Genomic DNA, 25309 nt, shown 5'->3' with positions numbered 1-25309 from the left:
GTCATACCGGTCGAAACTTCCACGCCTAAGGCTGCCCGGTTTCTGGCGACTGATCACTGACGAGGCACATCATGGCAATAAATACTGTACGTCACCTACGTCACACTACGCGCATGAGTTGACGCCCTGACGCAAATGACGTAAAACGACGTCTTGAACAGTTGGATTGCATTGAAATGCCACGGAGAACCGCAAAAAGATAAAATCAAAGTTCACACTTGAGATTCCGTAAACGCAACTTTTATACCACAAAAGATATTACATGCAAGCACTAACGTGAAAATGACTATCGCGACAACACAAACTTTAACATTTACCCGCATGCTTAACTACTATATATAGTTCCCTATTGCACACACGTTAATAACTTAAACCCATGAACCGCCCACCGTAGTACCTCACCCATATAGAATAGTTGTAGTTTAGGAAACCTTGGGACATATTTTACGTATCTGCAATCTGCGTAAGCCATATTGCAAATATTCCTAATCGACGCTAAACGCGTTACGTCTTATATGTATATATATATATATAAACGTACTGTCGTATTTTTACCGATACATAGGGCGGATATATAGATAACGAAGACTGTACTGATACGCACTTTGGTATACTATTCAGGAAGAGATCTGTTTACGTTCTATTAGTTTAGTATTTGGTTGGGGTAAGATGGTCCATGTTTTCATTTTTAATCTTCTCATTTGGTAGTAAACAAAGAATATTTACATAATTATATAACCGTATCTCCACCACTGTAAACAAAGCATTGTTATTCGTTAAAATTAACTATATTGCATGTTAACAATATTCATGCTTATTTTAAACGTTTATGTAAAAATGCTGTTCTCTCGGGGTAAGATTGTATAAACAAGTCAGTCAGCGCGGTTGTCAGTGGTCTGTTACGTTATGGAGTATAATTTTATGAAATTACGCTTTTCGTGGACATACTTGAAGCATGAAACGACCCCAAAATAAAATAGGTTCACCACTACTGAGTCAGCGCTTGCTTTACAGAGCAACTCCTGTATATCGAACCGTTGTGAATATAACGTGCCGAAAATTACCAGGAACGTAACAGTAGTCAAGTGGGTTGAAATTACGTTGCAATGTGCAACGTTCGTAAGTCACAGGAGCCGCCTAAACAACAGTAAATAAAGATTCGGAAGGTAAAATCACTTGAGAATGCGTAACGGTTGACAGCCATGCTTGTCACTGTGGGAAGCATTCGATTGAAGGTTCGGTTCGCTGCAGATTAAAGCGTGATTCGCGGTAGCAGCGGAAGGAAGCGACTTGGTTTGTTACAAAACTCGATTGCGGATTATCGCATGGGATGCTGGGATGATGACGCCAGTGTAGGCGACGACGTGGGAACAAAGTAAGCGACAAAACCCACGGAAGACATAATGTTTATAAACACACACGGTGACTCGTATATACGGTGAAAACAAAACTAAACTTACGAAGTCATTGATTCGAATTGTATATATGGTCAAGTAATACGAGATTACGAACACAGTTTGATAGATTTTGGACGTTTCCCTGTTATTACAAAAATAGTGAATTACGCTAATGACGATATTCCTTTCACAGTAAAGCCAATGTAATCTTACCATACTTGATACGCACAATACACCGTATGGTGGTAATATAGATACCAGCAATAGTCTATTCTACATGGTTACTCACACAGAATTATTTACTATACGTATAGCAATATCCTGCATATTTTCGTACCTAGTCACAACATATGAAAGCCTGTATAAAGCCCATAATTTTACAGGCATTTATGCAATAACAAGACATGCCTTTGAATTATAACTTGGTGAAATTACGCCCACCTACTAAATACATGGAGGTCTCTAGAACGTCACATTATTGGTATCTTTGATTTCTATGGTTTGGTCACGGGTGAGTGGTCACCGCGGAAATGGCACCTGTAGTAACAAGCACCTTATTGCTTGTTGACTGCTCGGCCGGTTAAATGCGCAACATTATATCAACGCGTGTGGCCCAAACAGCCATTTCGAGATATAACATCGATTTTGACCAAGCGTTATTATAAATCAATCGATACAATTAAAACGCCAATAAAATCGGCAAAATACATTTGTACAGAAAGCCTATTAAATAAACACCTCGCTTCGTACGTAATAATTATGCAAACTTTTCTACTGCAATCCAATACACGTTGAATTTCGTTGCACGTCTTTAATTACTTCTTCGCTACCTAATGATAGAAGACTTTAAACAGATGATTTTAATTATATCCCATCACGAGTGTCGGGTTACACCGGACTTGCGACACACGATTGCAAAACATGCACAAACTTTTCACTGAAACGATGGATCTAACTTTCCGAGAGCTGCACAACATTATGCACGAGTCGAGTAATTATCGAGCATTTAAGGTAAATCGGACCTTTTGCGCTGCGCAGGTTATACCTATTTCGGGCAAGGGTCGTGTTGCTAAAGTTCGTTCAGGTTGACACAAGTATTAAATGGAACATCTATGTTAGCTATTTGAATAGAGCTGGACTCCTGTAACCTACTGCACTCTCATTGGGCTGTATTTTAATTCAGGAAGCTGCTTATACGGCTAAACTGCCTGGTCCCATCTCGGGTCAATAAAATCGTGCTAGATTCAGAAAATCTAAGAATTGTTACGTCATAGTATAAACCGCGCGTCATACTCTAACGCGTCATGCACCGATCTGTTGATTTTGCGCTATGTTGATTTGTGACCGACTATTTATAACACAGGCGAACGAAATCAATTAGGTTACTCATTTGAATTTCGTCGTTATGTAAAAAACAACAATTACAACGCCTTGACTAAACAGTAAAGTCATGACAACGCACCACAATTAGTTGGCCCTGATTTATTTTAAACTATTCCTAATGCGACCAAATATGAGCAATAATAACCCGACATATACATCAAGTCTTGCCCTTTGCATTGACAAGAACGCAAAGCAGATCACGTATAAATACGTCATTGCTGCATAAGAGATTCCAAGCAAACTATCGGCACATTTCCAGTTACGTATGTAAGCGCAAAACCATTGAAATAGCTGCAGCATGCGACCTTTCCAGACGCTCTGCAACAGTGTAAAACGAAATGCGACCGAAATACAAAATCCAGACCACGGCATTACAACATGACCAACATTCGTCTGAAACCTGCTACTTCCTCTTAAATGTCCAACATAGATCTTAGCCTAAGCTGGCAAAACAAGGGTTGAAAACGTTTCACTCTCTTCCTTGGTTAAATGCCACTCTGACTGAGCGAATGTTTCGCTTAACAGCATTCCAACCTTTCATAGAACACAATTGCGCAACGAAAGGTGAAACTGTGGCTTCATATTTCCCTTAACGGTGTCGAACAACCAAGGGGCAATGTTTCAATTCAAAATACTGAAGTACTGCGCAATTGGAAGCCTGGTAGCTTTCGTGTTGTAACAAACGTTATAAATAACGCCACACACGCGGCCTGGGACGCTGTGTGTAGTAAGGAACATTGAACATTCAACGCAGCCCGGATATTAGGAAACAATACATGGGAAATGGGGAAGTCATGAAACGGACAACTACAAAACCGGAATCATTTGTGGCCGAAGCAAGCCAGGCTTTACATATTATTAAGGTCCGCTTGTTTGTATTACAATCAGCCTTGCTTAAAGTTGGCCCGGATTCAACAATCGAGCCGCTGCACGATGGTATTCAAAATTAACATCTGTACACGTACAATTTGGAGCATGGAGCTGGCAGTTTGACAATTTACGCAAGTGTCGCCCGTCCTGACGTCACACAACCAGATTATAAAAACAGCAGCACAGAAACAGAAAATAAACTTTCGTAATTTCAATAAAGACGCGATGGGTTGACCTCTAAGCTGTTTAACAAATAAACCGACACTGATTTTACATTTCTGAAGTTACTGTCCATTTATAAACTCAAAGACATAGACTTTCGTCTGCCGTTCAACGGTGATCCTTTAAGTTAAGATCACAAAACAAATAATTGTCAGAAGACCTCTTTCAGTCTCGAAGACAAATTACTTAGAAATTCAGTTTTACGTGCAAGTGTTGCGACTCATTTGCAAAAGGTGTTTCTATATCACGGTCTGAAAACTCATTGTATTTAAAATTCAAGTCTTAAAGTATGGACCTGCTGCTGTTTCTACATTCCGTAAATCTTTGCACCAATTTGCTAAAGCTACATAAATATTTAAAAGCTAAATTCAAAGCCCACATCTAAATTGCAACACAAAGTTTTCGTCTCAAATTCTTGTCACGAAATTGCCAAAATCAACGAACCAAACCACTTATACGCTGCCTGGTTTCATAAAGACAGCGGGCCCGTATGGCGCCGAGTATACACAAGTACACGTTGTCACTAACAGTAGTATTGTTATTTTAGTATCTGCCGACGACCAACCAAAATTGCTCATAATTGCTACTCGGGCCGAGCCCTTAGAGGCGAAATTGATAGGCGGTCTTAAATAATTCAAATATCCTTAATATATAACTTTGATATTTCGTTAGTGTGACATAACGCGCTGGCGTCATTCAACGATAATTATTATTCTTTCGTAGACTGCCAACTAATTCTAGCGCTACGAACGAGACATCGGCGTCATATTAATGTTGTCATTAACGAGCTAAGTTTACCTTCGGGCGTAATGAACGAATTATAATTAATCATAAAATGTAACGACGTTTTAATCAATGCATATAATTCCTCGCTGTTTCAATACGAAACACTGCGAGCTATTGCCTTGTTTGAGATTCCATTAGAGCCACGCGCAACTCACACCCTACTGTGCAGTCCCGGCGGACACGCTTAATTACACTTCTCACTCGGTCGCTAATGCGCCCGGTAAACAAACGACAGCGTCGCGGGGATCGGCTTCCAGCTGCGCCGCATAAAAGTCTCTGGAACCCGAGGTACGTCGTGATCACCACAATCCATCTCTTTTGGCGTTAAGTGTTTTTATCTTTGTGTCGCCGGCTTCGCAAATAAATCTCTCGTCGGCCTGGTTAATAAGTCATAAAATGGCTACGGATTAGCTCGTAATTAAACTCAGACTACTTGTTAAACTGAACAGAAAATCTGTATAATATCACCTACGGCATATTAGGCTCTCAAAATCGTAAATTTAAAACTGAAGATTTGTTATGATAAGACACCTGAAGCTATAACCTGACGCCTTTTAAACTAAACACTAAACCATATACATCACGCAGTATCTGAAGTCCTGCCATAGCAAGGTTTGCTAGTAAAGTAAATCTGTCATCACGGTGGTCTAACTAAAGCAACAACGGCGACTCAAGCTCATGCTTTCAACTCCTATCCCTTCAGGCCTCCAAAGGTTGAATTCACCTTTCAAACCTTCGGCATTGCCAAAGCAACACACCGGTTCGCGTGCGTACAACAGTGTATTCGGCCGCGTGCACTCGTTTGACCGAAAATAAGCACATTTTGCGACGACACTGTAATTTCCAAACGATTACTCAGGAACGAAAGACTTAACCACTACGTCGTCGATGCTCAATAAATAAGCCTTTGTGCTGATCAGGACTTAGCTACCGGGGGTCTGAGCAATACACAATTGTATCTAGCCACGATAAGAAGATATAACAGCGGGCGTTGGAATTGGCTTGGTACAAACTCTGCAACAGAACAAATGTAATCAATCCTATGTTATTCGAAACTTTATATCTTCTGTACAACGCTGGTATATTTTGGATCAATAATTAATCTGAATTTAATCAACGAATACGCCTTTCGTAATCAGAATTCACAACCAATACAACATGGCACTTACTAACTACGGAACAGAAAACATCTCACAGTAATATCCTCGCCCATATTAACTGACTTTTTGTTTAACTCGCACGTTGATCCGATTGATCGACCTACTTTCGCTAGCAGAATGCGACGACTGCGCGTAAAAGGCGATCCGCGGAAAAAATAGCGACCTAAAATGTAGACTGCCTCGTCTAGCCGAAACCTGGTATCACGTGTACTGTATATACACTTTTTGAAATTTTTCCAATTGGAGCTATAGCAATATTAATACATTCATTTTCCTGCTGTGACTTTTTAAATGTTTTTTTAAATTTTAATTTCGAATTTTGATAAAGTTACTGTTTAAAATACATTTCACGATTAAGATAATACCAAACAATAAACTTAGCATATAATGTTGGCTCCGTAACTGTGCCATCTCCCTTTTTTTTATTCTCACAGCCTTAAACCCAAACCGTACTGCACCAACCACAATTCACAATTTCGATATCCAGATTGATTAAATGCTTGTACAACCACACACGTTCGGCACGCACAAATATTTACAATCAAAAGTGTCATCGACCCATTACCTCAAATAGTGGCTCGGTGAAACTATAACACAACCATACACGCTTACACACAATAAACATAGATTGGAAACTTGTTCTGAGCTGTAATAACCACCGAATAAGCATGGCTTTGCTGTAAGCGTATACATAACAGCTAAACGTGATTCACTGCTGATGTATCAATTAAATATGACAGAAACTACGATAACTAACCGCGATGATATAAAGTATTATACAACTGTCAGTTTCAAGGTATAGTTATAACTTCAGCGTATAGAACCACCTGCATTTTTACTAAAACAAAAAATAACTTATTTCCTAGATCGATTTTTTTTCTAAGCGACCGACACCTACAAGTCAATATGTTATGAACCACCATAATATACACATATATTTCCTTCTCCTCAGTAAGTAATTAAAATTTCATAGGAAGCTGGCTTTCTACTTTAACCCAAAACTTGTCATATATATTTGATTCACTTCTTCATATTCTATACCGGTTTAGGCGGGTATCTGGTGTTTAGGTCAGAGTTTCCCTATTACCCTGTCCGTGTGTTAGTCACTGCAAGAATTCGCAAAAGCTTTAATTTTAAGTCCTGGTGTAGAGTTCTATTTGTTAGTTTACCCTGATTGTGAATGTATTGTGCAACACAAGATCGTATTTCGATTACGTCATTGTTGTTAAAAACTAGGATCACAAAAATTCCCTAGCTATGACGTAACTATTTACATATTGCTAATATTTGTACTTCGGTCCGAAGATTTTATTGTTCCGTTGTCTTATGCTTTTTGAATATGAAGAACACCCAATAGTACACAATACCTCGGCGGAAACTGACACTCGGGCGGTTATGAATTAAACTCCGTAGCTTTCCACGACGAAGGCTAAAACCGTGGTTTTCAAATTTTTATGATTACCCTCTTTTGGGCTTTATGCGGCCCCTCCGCGCACAAAAGCATATTTCAACACACCGGACCTCCTTACTGCTGCGTCTATAATAGATTGTCGCTTCACAAAGCGCCTTCGATCTTAGCTCCATTAGCTCCGACAAAAGCACAGAAATAACACGCTTGTATAGGATTCAATGCAAGCCGAGTAGGTGGACGTGAATGCATGTGTATGGGGAACACAAGGACGAAGCAGGACAACGGATAAATCAGGCGACAGGGACTTTACAGCGGGGTTAACGTGCTCGGGGGGTTGACTGTAAACCGAAGCTAGAATTCCAATGACGTCATTACCCGCTGCGTCATACGCGATAAAATCTATCCGGTTCTCTTGCCAAGTCGCTTGGTCACTGTCATAGCTGTATATTATTTATTGGCGCGAAACATTCGGCGTGTCGTGCCTCATCGACCATTAAATATTTTGTCGTTTTGAGAAAGTTTTTTCGCTTAGGGGATTACAACGCTAAACATAAAAAAAAAGATTAAAATCCTTTTGTTTCGTCATTCCACGGTTGCCCGTTTTAGAATTCGCGTTTCACAACGTTGTATCATCGAAATTACCTTTTATCTATTAGGGAGAATTACAAAATTCTTTTACATGAAAGTCATTAACGTTAACTCGGGTGAAACGTATGGTTACCCAACACTGACGTACACACCCATGTATTGGGGCGTGTACATTTCCCGCATATACGTTGTATTTTGTATTATACGGGCTCACAAAACTACACTGAGTGATTTATATCACATATGTTCCATAAAACGTGCCGTTAGCACGACGCGGTAGGATTTTACGTAAAGTTTTATAGTTCTGTATGCCGTACATGTTGTATTGGAAGAATAACTTTTTTCGTGCCAACACTACCAGAAAAGCATCGATTCCTAATTGGCGTAGCTGTTCATACTGTATTACACCACCCACCAACCGCAGATTTTCGGGGAAAAAAGTCAACAAAAGAATGACATTTAATACCCCTTGTGGTTTAACCTTATCTAGCACGGGCTGTTTAACTTGTAAGATTTACACCGGATCTAACAGGAAGGAATGTCCCAAGTTCACTGCCAAGCATCGATCAAATTAAACCTTTCAAAGCGCGCTTACGAAATGAACCTGTTCCCACTTGGGGATAACGTTGTAAGAGTTGTAAGAGAACCCGAGAACAGAATAAGGTTCTGTGTTTGAATATCAGTTCACTTCAACCATTAAGCCAGGTGCAAAGATATGCCTTGTCGGAACTGGTGATTAACCAACAGAGCTCGGTTTTTAATTGATTAGATTGCCGTTCCGTGATGGACGAGTAGGTAAATACTGCCTCGCTCGTCTGTAAGGTAATATTACGGCTCCGTATTTAAAGAAATGTTAATTTCGCTTGCCCAATAAGCGACCGGAAAGCTCTCCTGACCACCAATTTGTCAGAACTTTGAAATACCAACTGTTTAACCAAACTGACTTGCTGTAGTGCGGCTACTTCCCGCATTGCCGTAGGCCCAAAAAGTTGCGGATACGATTTAACAACAAGCACTTCCTAATTTTGCAACTGTGTAAGGTATCTCCATTGTCACAAAACAATAGATTATACGTCATCCGCTGACCTCATACAAGCCACCTGACAACACAGACACGTGACCAACGGGCAGGATCCTTGGTTTCCATTTCGGAATTTATCCGCAGACGAAACAGCGGCCTGCTTTTGTTAAAAATTCGCCTTTTGTTTTGCGTGTTATTAAAATCTATTCCTACGAGCAGGGATAATTAGATTAAAGCATTGTTGCTTTGAAATCCTGTTTACGGTGGCGAGCGTAACGTATATTTGTTCGCATTTCATGTCCCCAGCACCCGTGATAGAACAAATAGAATCTAAGCCGCCATGACCGCTTTGAATAATTAAACATCACCGCATCACTAGTGCGAATATTTGCCAAAAGGATTGCTTAGATTTTATAAGGAAACGCAGTATATTGTCTCCATGCGACGACAGCCATATTTCTGTGTGGTCCTGGTGGACTGACAGCACTTAGCATCGACCATGCAAATCCTACTGACCATATGTCAAATTAAAATACCGCATTTTTATCCTTTGTTTTGAACATTGCTCATTTGAGGCGGGCGCTAGTTTAAGCTGCGTGTATAATCACTGCTTAATGTGTTCAAATCAATTTAGACGCGTCACTCAGATTTTAGGTATGTTTGTCATCGGTACATTTTGTTTTTCAACCAAACTAAAAACGTTATAAAGCGCATATTTTTATAACTAATTCTCCACTCTATAAAAACGGTTGAAGAATGTTTATCCGTCTTAAAAGTATGCATATAGTAAATAACTTTTAAATATACGTTATTAAAGAGCAGCTACTCGTCTGCATTTTGAACACAGGCTAACTCTAAACTATTTCCCAGCCCATACACACAAACTTGCACTAAAATATACATCAAACATTATTATTTCGATTTTATTAACTCTTAGAATTAAACATTATTAATTTAAACTCTTCTAGATGTATATATATATATCTATCTACTGTTGTCCAATACAGTCGCATACATAACCTACGTATGAGATACAGAAGAAATGTTGAGCTTTTCAATATCTGCTACAGCACACAAAGAAACAATAGGAACATTGTGTTCAACCGCAAAGTAACTTCTTGTTTTGTCTTCGCTCAAAGAAATGATAAAGCGATAACAGAAAGATATTACTCATATTTACCGAGGCAGGGAAACCTTTTAAAAAGTTACAGCTGCAATGTTATGAACATAAAGCAGCAACATATGCAAACAAGGGTCACTGACTTTGTAAGTGGTTTTTAGGCTTGATATATTATGCAAAGAAAGTACTATAACTTTTTGACACATCCAAATACAAGCTATTGCTCCATAAAAACGTTTGTAAAATATATATTATGGGTCTCAATTCAAGATCGCTGGTCGAAGTTCTAATGTATTATATTAGGATGTTATATATAAATACACTTTTGCACACTACTTAGCCATATACTCGGTAATTATATGTTTTAAAGTGTTGTACACGTATACAACTTATCGGGTAATCTGTTTTAATATTTTAGTATGAGATTTGAAGGTTGTACAATATACCAACGCTTGTATTAATCAAGTTTAAACAAATGTAAAATAGTTGGATATGCTTGCGTTTGTTACAAGCGTCGTAACAGCAGTGTGAAGTATAAAACGGATTTTTATGGTGAGCTTTAATTACTGTCATATAGAAGTCTTACTATAAACCTTTGTTTGCTGTTGTTTTCGTTTTAAAGCGATTACTTATAAATCTGGTATTATCGATAGTCTGCAGATTAACGCAGTGAATACTTAAAAGTTATTAAGGAAAACACCAAACGGAACAGAAATGTTGTGTGTCATTCAAGACAGGAATGTTTTTTGCAACTTTTGGCCAAAAAGTAATATGCACGCGTGTTGAGTTACTTGCATTTAAATCCGCTTCAGCAGTTTAAGTATTCACTCAGGAGCAAAATGCACCACAAACGTTTGTTCATAGACCTTACCAGTTTCCGTACACAAATCCGCACAAAGAGGTCTTAGTATTATGACCGGCATTACCCGACACGCTACAGTATATGTAAAACCGAAAATATTTTAAAACAAAAGTATCGGTGTTCAAACTTACCGAGGCTTCCCAATGATATGTCCGTAAATCCGGGATCTTTTCGGGCCGGTTATTGTATGAAGTAGAGCAGGGGTTAAAAGCCAGGAAACGTATACACTGTATACGCACGAGTGGCTGTACCATTGGGAGGTTATTGCCAACCACTTCAAACATATGAGGACAGAGAAAATAGGGCGTGAGATCAAAGCAAACCATTCCTCCAGCGACACCTAATGGAATAAGTGTATTTAGGTAAAACGTAAGGACGCTTTAAACTTATGGCGAGGATTTCGAACAAGATCATTTTTTGAAAACTAAATCTATGGCAAATGGTCAAGACGAACAAAATTGAAATTATCTTCTGTTGAAACGACCGTGGTTCGACCTTTGCATCGTTAATGCGTCCTTTTTTATTAAAGGGGAAAAGTAATATTATTGGGAACGGGTGCTAAGTTCGAAACTAGTGAGAACGAGTTTTAAATTTTCTTATCGGCATAGGTATTTGCTTAAAATTACAGGTCCTAGACAAGGACCTCACCCATATAAAAAAAGAATGGTTGACTCAGAAAACTGTAACAAGTTCGTACCAATTGCCCTTTACGTTCCGCTGCTCTTAAAACCAGCAATTCAATCACAGCTATTATCATTGTGCTCGTGCACCCCCATGCGGCGACTGCAAACGTCACAGTTAATGATGTAGATGGCCACGTCATCCAACAGAAGGATTGTTCCTTTTGTGCAAATATAGATGGGAATATATCGCTGTTATCATCGTGCACCGTGTGTTTTATTACTTCAGTATTCGCTACGTTATCTTCTCCCACAATTCCTTCTGGGTTTAAACCTTCGTTATCGAAGTTACCACTGATGAACGAAAGTGTGAAACTGGATGAAGCATCGGTCAAGTTATTTGTCAGTAGATTTGGAATATGAGTTGCAGGGACTTGGGTGTGAAGGTAGAAGTTCAATGCAAAGTTTAACGGCATCGTTATCACTGCGGGTATGCCTATAAATTGATTTGGTTAAACTTTGAAGTTTAGCGTTACAAATTATTGTAATATTTACCAATAGTGAACAAAATCGTCTTTCCGCGGATAAATGTCTTGCTCGTGCACGCCTTCTTGCGGGTGTTTAGATTTAGAAAACTTTCCGCTAGTACGCACTGTGTCTCGATCATTGCAATGCACTGTTTGGATAGAAGTAAAACATTAGTTTATATACAGTAGAGTGGGGGAAGATGGGACACTTTTAGCTCTATTTTCTCGTCCCATTTAGTAGTAAACGAAGAACATTCAAAAAACTATAAAACTATATCCTCACGACTCCATATAGACCACCGTCAGTTGTTTTAAACACAATCAGGATACTTGGGTATTATGTGCTAAAGGTGTCCCATCTTCCCCCACCCTACTATATATGGTACTGTGATGTAAGATGAGTGCTGTTAAAACAGAATTCCTAAACCTGTTTTATACGATATCAATCGCCTGGACAAATAATTAATCACGACCACATTAATAACTTTTAATCAGAAGCTTCAGTTAGAGTTGTAATTAATATGCAGTAAACTATCCACAAAATTATACACATGGTAACCCGTGAGCTGGCTCCAGGTGTATGAAACTCAACACCCATGTTGTAACGACTGTCGTTGCCCCGCCATACGAGGATAAGTAAATTACAAAAAATATTCATAACCTGTAAGACCAAACCGATCAATGGAAGAAACGATTCCTCAATAATGTAACAAGCAAGTTGAGCTGCAGCAGTTGTTATGACGGATATTATGAGGATGAGAAACATAAAGACGTGGATCATTCGTATCGAACCGTTCAGTTCTTTTTCCTATGGGAAATAAAAAAATAATATAACCTTGCTTATTGTGGATTAGAATATGCGTAGATGCAATAACTTAGTGAAAAAAAACAACATTTATATTCTAGGGTGGAGAGGAACACATTTAGCACATATTATCCAAACATCCTGACCGTGTTTTAAACAATTAACAACGGCCTATGGGGGCCGTGAGGATACGGTTTTTATAATCCTTTAAACGTTCTTTGTTTAATACCAAATGGGACAAGAAAATAGAATGAAAAGGTGTCCTATTTTTTCCACCCTACTATACCTTGCAGTCTGTAACATACACAGATCATGCGACGGTATAAATACTGGAATGCAGTTTATCGCAAAACTGATTTATAGTTACCGATATGTTTAATTGGTAACTGAAAAGTGTATTTACCTTTATCAGTGTTGGTATTTTACACATAGTGCAATGTTTAAACAATTAATAAAAGAATACAAGAGAATTGGTAAAAAGTAAAATGACATTTTTATGTGCGTTAGACGTTCATCATGGAGAATCTAAACCTCCAACATTCCAACTGCTATAATTTACTCTTGAGGTAAGTTAGCGTTCGCGTGTATAAAACCACGCATGGAGCAATCAAAGAAACTTAAATTGAAGGCGTGCTGCAATAAACGCGCTTACAGCTTCCCAAGTACTCACCTCTCTTCGTAGTATAACACACGAGTCCTTCCTGTTCTTGGCTTGCGTGTATAGAAACTGGACTATAGAAGCCAGCAATGCAGTTGAACTGACGGCTAAAGTTAGGATGTTGTCTTTGGAGAACCAGAGCCACATATCTCCAACTTGAGACGGTAAATCCACCATCGCTGTACAAATTCAAGCCACAGGTAATGTTACTTTAGTTATTGTACCACCTGTAATGTGTTTAATAAATATTAATGTAGTATAGAAGATGGGTCACGTTTTCATACTATTTCCTCGTCCTGCTTGGTAGTAAACAAAGAACATTCAAAGAAGTATTAATATCGTATCCTCACGACTCCCATAGACCGTTGCTTATTGTTTAAAACACGATCAGAATATTATGTGCTAAAGGTGTTCGGTTTACCCACACCCTACTATATAAGTTGTGTAAAATAATAATGTTCCGCATAATCCGACCAAAATCAATATTGCTGCTAAAAATGGAAATCCTTGCCTCATGAGTATCATAATACACGTATAGACATACACGTTCGCGGACACATGTAGTGTACTTGTTTGCAACTACTTCATGACTGATTATATGAATGCTTATGGTTAGTATAGCTCTATAGCGATAGAATGCATATTAGCTGGCTGGCGTAATCGTATTATAATATGTTTCTTAAATTCAAACAGACAATTAAAGGCCTGAATAGATTTTATGTTTGAACCGCGTCGAAAAGCTATTCAGTTTATCGTTCTATAAAGAATTTCAAATATAGTCTGTATTAATCTCGTTTCAATGCTGATTGAATTACACGTTTAGTTGCGGCGTATGCATTACACTTGCTTTCAGTCAGTATTAACCTTGATATTCACTTCTCACGGTAGCGGGAGATCCCTGGAGCTTTGTCGCAATTCATTTAACGTTTACTTTATCGACGTTAAAGAAATGGAAGCAGACTGCTTCGGCAGATTCGTAGCACTTATCCAAAACGAAAAATTAAGTGCGTTATGAATTGAATGCATCGCGAAGGGGCGTTTACGGCCGTGCAATTATGCGTTGCAGTAACACATAAAAGAATAAATAAATGTAACTTACTTTACCCTCGCGTGGCCGGAAACGACAGTCGTTATAGCACGGGTGTTAATGCACCTGTCAGCTTACGAGTTACCAAGTATTTTACTTTGTAGGCAATTATTTTTTTAAGAAAGATTTTTTTTCTTTTTTTTTTCTTGTCTTGTTGTGTGTTATTAAAATTTATAACGTCAAAACTCGTATTTTTTTCCTTTTAATTTATACACTTAAGATATTGTTATAATGATCGTAGCCTACTCGAAAATGTATTTAGCGTACCATGTATTGTTCAATACATTCAACGAGGCTCAAATATACGCCAAGAACATTCCCACTAACAAGCAACGTCATTATAACTCACTGCGGGTGGGTGGGTTAATTAGTCTCCACCTCCCACGTGTTTCCTTATTAAGATTTTAAAATCAAGCAATGGGAATAATTCCTGCGCATTAACTAGAATCTAAACTCACCCGAAAACGCGCCATCTACTCGATAAAATATAAAGTGAAAACTGAAAATATACATTAACTTTTTGTTTCTTTTTTTATAGCTCCATAAACAGAATGTTATTCCGTATATACCAAAATACGTAAAGTTACGGTAAAAGTCTCAACTATATTCACTAAGTTCTACAAACGGTTAGCATGTATATATAAACCGATCATATTAAAACTTATCGTAATTCTGATGTAACCTACTTTTGCTTAGTGATTTTGCATAGATTGATCGCTCCCTTGAGAAGTGATTACAAATCAATCCGAATGCGCTCTCTAAATCAAACGAGTAATCACTGTAGTGACCCTGATCTGCAAGCGACAAAATTAGGACAACCGAAACCAGGTTCTTGTGTCTGGTGTCTCTGATAAGAATGCTAGCAGTTTCTGACCTTAAATCTTTCAGATACGTGGTGTTACACTTGTTCCAACTTAAGTTGTTTTCCTCAAAAGCAGCTAAGGAATCGCTTAGTTAGGTATACCACCGTAAACTGGCTTGTACGCAACGTTACGTCTTACTTGCAAAGTGGGGCGCCAACCTCTAAGATAAAATATGCTGCGTTGTATTTTATAAGCCGTTTGATCTTTACACAAGGCCGGCTCCAATGACTGACATTGTAATGCAAATGTTGATTTACTTTACCGCTCACGAGCTGAGAGCTACTACCTCACGCGTTGCTGCGGATTTTTAATGCAAGCCTTAAATGCTTACCACCCAAGCTGCATAAACCACCTGCCTCGTGTTTCCAAATCATGAACGCGTCTCACTGTAATACATTGAATGAACGAAGCGTTAAAACTTAACTGGCACCACTGTATGTTTTATATTAGCGAGCGAAGCGGCGTGAGTATATGAATAATGTATGGCGGAAGAAAAGGGCATTTCTAATTGGTCGGTTTTGCTAAAACGAAGTAACTTGGTGTGGTATGATACTGGTCCCAACTGTTAAACCCTTAGAGATTTCAAACTGCATTCTTGGGCGTGGAGCATGGGAACTAAACGTTCATTGAATAACTGTTGCATGATTTGCAGAGTTTATCTATTTTTTTATAAGCGACTTATTTTCTAAGCGTCAATTTACTCATAAATAGTAAAAAATAATAATGAAATTTTCCCACAGCATTAAACATTAATAATTGGTAAAATATAATTAACTTCAGCACATAATATAAAATATTGTCTGCTAAGGTTATTATCTTGCCCCGTAATACCATGTGCTCGAATCTAACTCTTCCTCAAAAAGCAACTGTTAACTTAACGTTTCATGTATAGTAACCTTTCGCCTTAAAAGAGCTTAATTGTGCTTTCCCCTTCACGTATAACAAAAGCTTCTCCTTCCCGCCCTCTTTGAATGCGACCAACCACCCCTGCTGTACTGGTCGATCACAACTCTCATTCTATTGATCTTAATACAGCAGTAGCGGCACAATCCAGTAAGGATAAATGAAACCACATTTGGATCGATGAGATGCGTGCTACTACAGGCAGTATAAACAGATGCATCCATTAGCGTCCATCTTTATCAAGCGTTACATTTATCGCATTTAAAGTACATGAACGCATGCAGGATCCATACAGGGTTTTATGTTCGTTCATATTATTTCCTCCTGGGTGGGAATGTCGAAGTACAATCGTCTTACGCACGCATGTCAATCTCATGCCCACATTGTAGCAATTGTAGCGAGATAATCCACGACGTGACTGCGTAATTGGACGACCCGTAACGCTCGTATATTAACGCATGAATGGTTTTCGTGACGTTTTTATGACGTATTATGCTATAACTGTAGCTAAATTATATCCCGTTAGCCTTTACATATGTAACAATTTTGAAATAGAACTAAATTTATTTAAAAAAGCCTTTTCTACAGTTGGTATTGATTAATTAAAATAACAGCGTTCTTCCTGTTATGACGTAGCAATGATATCACGATAATATAATTTAACCCGTATGACGCGTGTGCCTTAATTTAAAGAACAAAACACAGTGGTAACAGTAGGCTATATACCAACTGTTTCTGATGTTTCACTTACTAAACTATACATTCAATGCTAAGTAATACAATATCCCAAAATAACCTTCGTATTCTAAACCACTAAAATGTCTACAATTGTGCACTAAAGGCCTTTTACTAAAACACCAGCAACTTTATATAAAACCACAACGTCTTGTAAAAGCTCTTATAACCACACGACATCTCTGTCTACATAGACAACCCCATTCAAGAGGACACACTCACTAAGGACGTTTAAAACACGAACGTCTGCCGTTCGATTACAAAAGCACTTATTGGGAAACTGCTTGACCCTTTTGCGGCAATTACGGTTCGCTCGCCAAGCATTACGCTTTACACTTTATAGTAAGAAATTATAAATTTGGGTGATGTGTTTTTAATTCTATGTATATTACTCTGCAGTAAGATAGCTATAGTTAGCATGTAATATCTCATATTTCCCAATCATGGTTTTAACGAATAACAAAGAGTCGACAAGATACGTTTGTTTAATTGTGAAAATGTTCTTTGTTTACTACCAAATTGAACGATTACAAAGACTAAACACCTGAACCATCTTACCCTTTTTAACTCTTACTTTCAATCATTCAACGCATGCGTGAGAACCACGTTCTTTATGTACGTTTGTACGTATATCAACGCTTAACGTATATTTAGAAAAAAAGTAAACATTACTTATTTAAATTCCGGCTTTTATAATCACAAGTTTAATGGTGGCGCCTCTGAGCAAGATTTAAAACATTTATTGACACAGTTGATAAGGTAGAGTAGGTTGGGGAAGATGAAACACGTATCTATTTCATTGTCTCTTCGCATTTAGTAGTAAACAAAAATAATCATAGAATTATAAAACCACTTCCTTGCGACTCTCATAGGCCGTTGTTAGTTATTTGAAACACGATTAGAATATTTGGATATTGTGTGCTAAAGGTGTCCCATCTTCCCCCACCCTACTATATATAATATGTATAGGCCTGCTGTAGCAATGATGTGTTGTTTAACTTGTAGGTATTTGAACTTCCACATACAGTGTTTAAATACAGCATGTGTGTGAGAGTGGTATTTAGTTTTTTTTCTACTTGATTGACCACTGACGCATTACCCCAGTAATAGACCCAATTATAACCACACCGCAAGCGTGTTAAACAGAAAATTTAAAATAACTTTCCGGTCTGGGTGCGGCACACCAGACACGCGAATGTTCGTATTCGTTATCTGCGCAGTTGTTAAAAAATGCGGTTCGAAAAGGATGTGTAAGAATTTTCTGGTTTTTAATTTTGATAAAAAGTACCATAACGAATGTTGTGCAAAGCACAGTAGAGTCATACTTCAGCTTACTTTGTGAGAGTAAATACCGTATCATAAATAGTAAAACTTAATATTTAGCAGAGGCAGCAGTTATTTATGTCAGTTTCCTGCCTTTTTAAATAACACCAATGACAAATTAATATGTGGCTGTTATTCGATTGTAAAATAGATGCATTTCCCCCAAAATATGTGGTTGCTATTCGCTTTTGGTTGTGACCCAAAATTAAGCGTATACACAAAACTCAAAATGAAAACTTTTATATTTTACCAAGGTTTCGTCTGTTTTCCGGCTCAATCAAGTAATGTATTATATCTTGTGGTAACAGTGTGATAATTATATACGTTCAGCTGTTTTTATTATTAGTTAGTTAGATTAAAAGAAAACAAAGTGGAATGCAGCAACATTGATATAGTAGGTTAGGGGAAGATGGGATCTTTAGCACATATTATCAAGATATTCCGATCGTTTTAAACAATTAACGACGGTCTATGGGCATCGTGAAGATACGATTTTATAATTCTTTAAATGTTCTTTGTTAACTACCAAATAGGGCGAGAAAATCGAATGAAAAGGCGTCCCATCTCCCCCTTCCCTACTATACTAGTATTCTCTATGAGTGTTCAATTAAAAGTAAAAACATACATTGCGTATTATAGGAAACGTCGCTATTATAAGTTCTGACCGCTTTCTGATTCAAAAGGGCAGAACATAAACGCACTGGTGCGGAACGTTTCATTGGTACGGACTGTATGGACGTCCGGGATCTATTGTGCTTACGATATTATATTGTCCAAGCTACTTAGGTGCTTATGACTGGATTTGACTTTTGGTCAAGTGCTTTATGAGTTCATACTGTAGTGACATACATAATCTATAGACTTTTTACGCCTCTGGCTATGCTTCCGTTGTTATAAAGGCAGAGGATTGTACAATGTACGTTTTATTACGTGAAGCGTAGGCTCATTTGTTCGCTTAATAAGGCCCGTTGAGTCATTTGTGTTGGTTTGGCGTGCAATGTATGATATGTTGTAATACGTGGAAGGAATTGTAAGTAAGCAGTTATAGCAAGCCTACTATGACCAGCGGTTGTTTATAGTCTTATGTACAGTTATTATTTAAAGAAGGATAAACAGCATATGTAAATAGCTAAAGCAGTAATTGTTTGTATTACAACAGGAAGGTGTGTTATTGCAGTAGTGCAGTGCCAGTGCTTATGCAATTTTAATGTACTGACGGAATTTGGTAGGGCAAAGTAATGTATGCCCATCACAGTGTTGTTGATTGTTTAAAATACAATCAGTAAATAAGGGATTTTAATGCTAACAGTATCCTATCTTACCCCACAGTATTACACGGCCTAGCATTACATTTTAATAATATAGTAATAGCATCCTGCTAACTTATTATAGCAATGCCATATCTTGGTTTTTAAATGTATTTATATGACGCAAAATTCCCCTCAAAATCGCTTTGTATAATTTTGTACACTATATGCTGAAACGTTTATATATATATATATATATATTATTGCCAATTAAGTATATGTATAAGATATCCCAGAGTTCGTTTCATAACACACAAGTGTGTAGGATTTACAATGAAATGCATTTATATTTTGAAATGTATAGAAATGTAGTTGTATTACACAATAAACAATCCGTTTCTAACGTTTTCTAAAGAAATAAACTAATACAATTTCTTTGCAATACAGATCAGTTCGTTGCGTTAGAAAGAAATAAAATCGATATCAGTATGTCTCGTGCATGATTCAAACCAACATGAACCCAACAACCATCGCGACTCCGCCATGTGTATTAGAAGGTGAGACAACATTTGGCTTTGATCCATGTAGCTTTACTTGGAACACGACGTCTTTTATTTCGTATTTACTTTCACAGAGTCATCGAATGCGTCGTTAAGTGGCATTGTCTGTTCCAACGTCACAATAGGGATCCCGGTTGTCGACAATTCAGAGTTGGTTGCCGCGAGTGAAGCGACAAGAATAGCTACATCGTGAGTTGACTGTATTGGAGCTATTCTGGGTCATGTCACATTGACTGTACCTCACTGTATAGGACCTTAACCGTATAGAATAGCAACATCGTACTTAAACATTATTGGCTGAAGTTGGACTTACTTGTATAAGAAAATACTTCCGATGATTTCTTAACATTTTATGAATGAATCTGCCGCCCTATTATTAAGATCATCTTACGTTTTTAAAAGCCAATCAGCAGTAACATTTTTATGTCCCATATATTCCCACCTAAAGCCAAATATAGTCTAATCAAATTTATTGAAAACACTGATATCATTTTTAATATTGGGTGAAAACCATAGCTTTAAACTGTGTGTTTAGTTATGCGTCCAATTATTTCCACCTTTTAACGCCATAAAGCATTAATATGAAGGTACCGACTCCAAGGCCCACACCCGTTAGATAAATACAAAAATCTGTTTAGTTATAACCCACTAGCGTTCCCTCATATAGCCACATATATAGTATATTGATACGAGGGTAGGGTGTTCGCAACCCACACCGGCGTTTTAATATTGATTATATATTTCAGGGTATTGATCGCCTTAATAATGTTCGGGTTCGGTTGTTCGGTTGAGCCGAAGAAAGCGTTAGCGTATTGCAAGAAACCAAAGCAGTTCATCACCGCACTCGCGCTGCAGTTATTGGGAATGCCTCGTAAGTATGAACGTGTTTAACTTTAGAAAAGTGGTTTGATTGCTCAGGACGTGTTTAAGGCCACCAGCATTGTTACGTATGTATTCTTGGGGCAAGACAAACATTTAACGAAAATTCCCTCAATTTTTTAGTTACTATAATGTCTGGACTCGATGCATACAGGTCACCAAGCAGCCTGTCGCTGTATATATAACATACATCACTAAAATAGTTTCCTGTATTTCCTTAGAACGACTATCCATGCCCCGGTGTACCGTCACTTTAAATCCTGAAAGACCCCACTCTAAAATATTTTCATTTTAGTCCAAATATGTACAGGACAAATATAACGCCGACTATAATTTTTATTTCCAGTTCTCGGCTTCGGTCTTTCCCAAGCCTTCAGAATGACACCGCCTGAAGCTGCAGGTGTTTACATTCAAGCGAGTTGTCCTGGTGGAACTTACAGCAACCTTGCAGCATATTGGGTGGACGGTGACCTCAACTTAAGGTAAGTGTAGCCCAGAGGTTGCAGGTTCAAGTATTGACGCTGCCACCATTGTAAGTGGATATGTGTCTTTGAATTTGACACCGAACACCAGGAAATATGGTTTAGTAGGGTGGGGGAAGATGGGAAACTTTTAGCACATAACATCCAAATATATCCTGATCTCGTTTTAATCAATTAAGAACGGTCTATGGAAGTCGTGAGGATACGGTTTTATAATGTACTTTGTTTGCAACCAAATAAGACGAGAAAATAAAATAAACAGGTGTCCCATCTTCTCCATCCTACTATATATATTATGTGTTAACGATGGCTATTCTACAAAAGTACTATGCCTTGTCGTATGGCCATGAGATTAAAATGTTTCGTAAAATTTAATGATCTAAATGGAAATGTTTGGGCGAATCGGGCCCACTTATTCAATTTCTCGCTCCTACAGCGCGTTACGACAACGCGATTTTGACCCAAAATTGGCGAAATATCAGTTTTACGGAAAATCATTTATAAAAATTACACTGGTAACTCGTAAGCAGGCACGAGGTTTATGAAACAGGAGACCTGTGTTAAAAAAGAATCCACATTCATTCAAACCTTCATTCATTCTGTATATACCGCCATAATAGAGGGTGGTATAATTTATCGTTAGAGCTAAAGCCGTGACCACCTATAATGTTTAGTTGTGTTTTGCTTCAACAAAAAAGGGAATTCCAAGTCGTCTCGGTCAAATGAAATTCTCTCCCCTGTTTTTAGCGTTCTCATGACAACAATGTCGACAATTCTCTCAATGGGGACTTTACCGCTTTGGTTGTTCTTGTTTCCTCTAATGGCAAACACAGGAGATACTTTGAAAGTTCCATTCGACCAGTTAGGTATGTAGTGTGTGTTTATCTATGCATTAATGGGGCAACCCTGGCCCAATCCTTAGCGTACATTGCTGTACATAAGACGTCATCCATGTAGGGTGAGGAAAGATGAGACACATTCAGCACATAATATCCAAATATTCTAATCGTGTTTTAAACAACGATCTACGGGAGTCGTGAGGATACGGTTTTATAACTCGTTCTCGTAAATTACAACTAAAATAATAAAATAAGCGTGGTCGCTACACCTTGCAGACAAACGAGCCATTTATGTTTAATTATTTTCAAGTTAATTATTACGTCCGGTTGTATTACGTTCATACTGTATTATGTTTTGGTGTATATTCGTTTATTGAATCATTCAACACTTTGTAATTACCAGGATACGCCCTCCTTGGTATTATCCCACCGTTGTTGGTTGGTATTCCCGTCAACTATAAATTCCCAAAACGTGCTCCACTTATTACAAAGGTAAGTTTCTATTAAAGTTCATAAGTTGTAATCATTGGCGTCAGACAATCGAACTTCGATTTACCGTCGTGGCCACACACCTTTGTTCTTAAGATAATATATCTTCCGTATTACTACGTTTCAAATATGATAACTGTGATACTGTAGTTACTGTAGTTTGATTACGTATAAACCAGTAGTTTTGATTTTTACATTTCTATATTAATGAATTTCATGACGCCTGTTTTTTTTTGCGGGGGCGTTGTTATTGCGGCCATACACCTTTGTTCACCAAATATACCAATATATCTTCCATGCATATATATATACGCGTCTTAAATTATAATTCTATAATTTGATTACTTATAAACCCGAAAGTTTGATACGTAGTACACTAACGTTTTTCTGCTAGAATATCGGAAGTATACTTACTCTTTCAAAATGTTTGTACCCAAACCAACTGGGCAAAAAATTTCAATAGATAAATGATTACAAATTTCAATAGATAAATGATTACTAAAACAATGTTCCCATATTCCGTTTTAGATTTGTACGACCAGTGGATTCGTTGGTTTCGCCTTAATGGCCATCATACTACTTGCAACACAGAAGGTTAAATACGTTGTATCGTGGAGACAGATTGTTGTAAGTGGTTTGGTGTGGATGACACTTGGGTTACTTGTTGATGGAACATTTAGTAATGTTAGGTGTTAGGCCTAACCTATGTTAGTTACTGTGGGGTTAAATGAATACCGTTAGCGCATTATATCCTGTGTTTCCAAATCGTATTTTCTACAGTTAAAATCCGCTCTTTTCGTATAATTCTGTAAATGTTCTTTGTTTACTACGAAAATGGGACGATAAAAGAAAATGAAAACTTGGAACATCTTAGCCAAACCTATACTATATAAAACGAATTTTAAAATAAGCATTTTTTCACATATTAATTTAGGTCCTGTTATTATTTCCTTCTATTGGTGGCATCGTCGGTTACCTAGCAACCAGGTTGCCATGGTTGGATTATAATGTTGCACAGAGAAGAACTGTTGCTATAGAAACCGCCATGCAAAACACAGCTCTGGGGCTTTCCATTGTTCTTATTTCGTTCAGGTAATAATAGATCCACATAAGGCTTCCGTTCCTCATACTCACGATCCAGTTATAACATGGGTGTCTTCTTATACACCAGACACAGTTTGTATACTTGCGCCTCATGCTCACAGTCGAACTATAACAGGAGTGTCTTCTTATACATCAGACCTATATAGTGTATTCATACAGAAGGATGGGGGGAAGATGGGACACTTTTTACCTCTATTTTCTCGTCCCATTTAGTAGTAAACAAAGGACATTCAAAGAAATATGAAACTATGTCCTCATGACCCTCACAGACCGTTGTTAATTGTTTAAAACACGATCAGGATATCTGGATATTATGTGCTAAAGGTGTCCCAGCTTCCCCACCCTACTATATAGTTCATGCTCACTGTCAAGTTATAACATGGGTGTCTTTTTATAAACCCAATACATAGTGTAGGTTGCTATTACACCTGATGATGCTCATTATATAAACCAATTCAACAATCTTCTTCCCATTCATCCAGTCTTACCCTTCCGGAGTTCGGAACAATCCTCGTCTTCCCAGTTTTCTACGGAGGACTTCAGCTTATCAGTATGTTTCCAATAGTTGCGATCTATCGTTTCCTTAGATGGAAAGGTTACAAGTGTGTCCTCCCTAATGAAGATACTGAAGAGGAAGACACGGAACTGCAAGAAAGAACCGAAAACGGAGTTTCAAACCTTGCGTTTACTGAAGATGGTGCTATAACTGAAAATGGGACTACAAAGATACCAATATAGCGGTGGAAGGTGATACTTTCTGTACGGAGATCGAGGATCGTGCAACACATTCTAGACGTTGAGGTTGGAAGAAGGAATGAGAAAACGACGACGAAAGGAGTGCATTGAGTATGAAATACCTCTGTTTTATCTCCTCGAGTATGTTATAACACGATAAAGATTGAAATGCCATTTAAACATGGTGCGTGCTGCTGAATTTAAACTAAACTCCACTGTATTTGGATAAATCTATACCCTTTGAAAGATTTGTGTTATATTTTTTTATTTATTCGTGACGTTATGACACTACTTTGGTTACATCTTCGTTTAGAAGTGTGAAAACGGGACGCATTTAAAAAGATGTACTTTTTCTGTTTTGTATGTGCTTGCTTTGGCATTTAAAATTGCCTCTTTCGTTTATGACGAAACGGTTCCTATTCTTTTAAATGTGCATAATTTCTTAATAATAATTGCACACATGGAAAGACGTTACACGGCTTTTCATTTCGTTTGATATTGCTCGTATACGAAGCCAATACGTTGTACACATTGTCACTGTGATTACTTGTAAAATGTAAATCGAATATTTTGATTTTTGTACTGTCTATTGCAGTAAAACAACAGCTTTTTTATTTATATTTAATCCCCATT

The 25309-nt window shown here is 37.8% G+C and overlaps 2 protein-coding genes across 2 annotated transcripts in view; one reads left to right on the top strand and one right to left on the bottom strand.

The window, feature by feature from the left end:
• Positions 1-13664, bottom strand: part of LOC100187501 — a 19362-nt gene extending 5698 nt beyond the window's left edge. The window contains exons 1-5 of the mRNA XM_026837603.1: positions 13443-13664; positions 12629-12775; positions 11996-12116; positions 11518-11936; positions 10952-11160 (exon numbers count right to left, since the gene is read on the bottom strand). Of these exons, the coding sequence (XP_026693404.1) occupies positions 10952-11160; positions 11518-11936; positions 11996-12116; positions 12629-12775; positions 13443-13607 (1061 nt within the window). The 5' untranslated portion in view covers positions 13608-13664. The remainder of the gene's footprint in view (positions 1-10951; positions 11161-11517; positions 11937-11995; positions 12117-12628; positions 12776-13442) is intronic.
• LOC100178087 (ileal sodium/bile acid cotransporter) lies at positions 13476-25309 on the top strand (the record flags this gene model as incomplete). The annotated part of the gene is given in 10 exon segments (XM_002123899.4): positions 13476-13630; positions 20036-20145; positions 20223-20337; positions 20895-21019; positions 21374-21509; positions 22257-22375; positions 22752-22840; positions 23366-23464; positions 23772-23929; positions 24424-25309. Coding segments are annotated over 9 exon segments (1155 nt in total). The 5' UTR covers positions 13476-13630; positions 20036-20087.

This window comes from Ciona intestinalis, chromosome 1 (genome assembly GCF_000224145.3).
Source record: "Ciona intestinalis chromosome 1, KH, whole genome shotgun sequence".
In the NCBI taxonomy this organism is placed as follows: Eukaryota; Metazoa; Chordata; class Ascidiacea; order Phlebobranchia; family Cionidae; genus Ciona; species Ciona intestinalis.
This window is presented reverse-complemented; position numbering and strand designations above follow the sequence as displayed.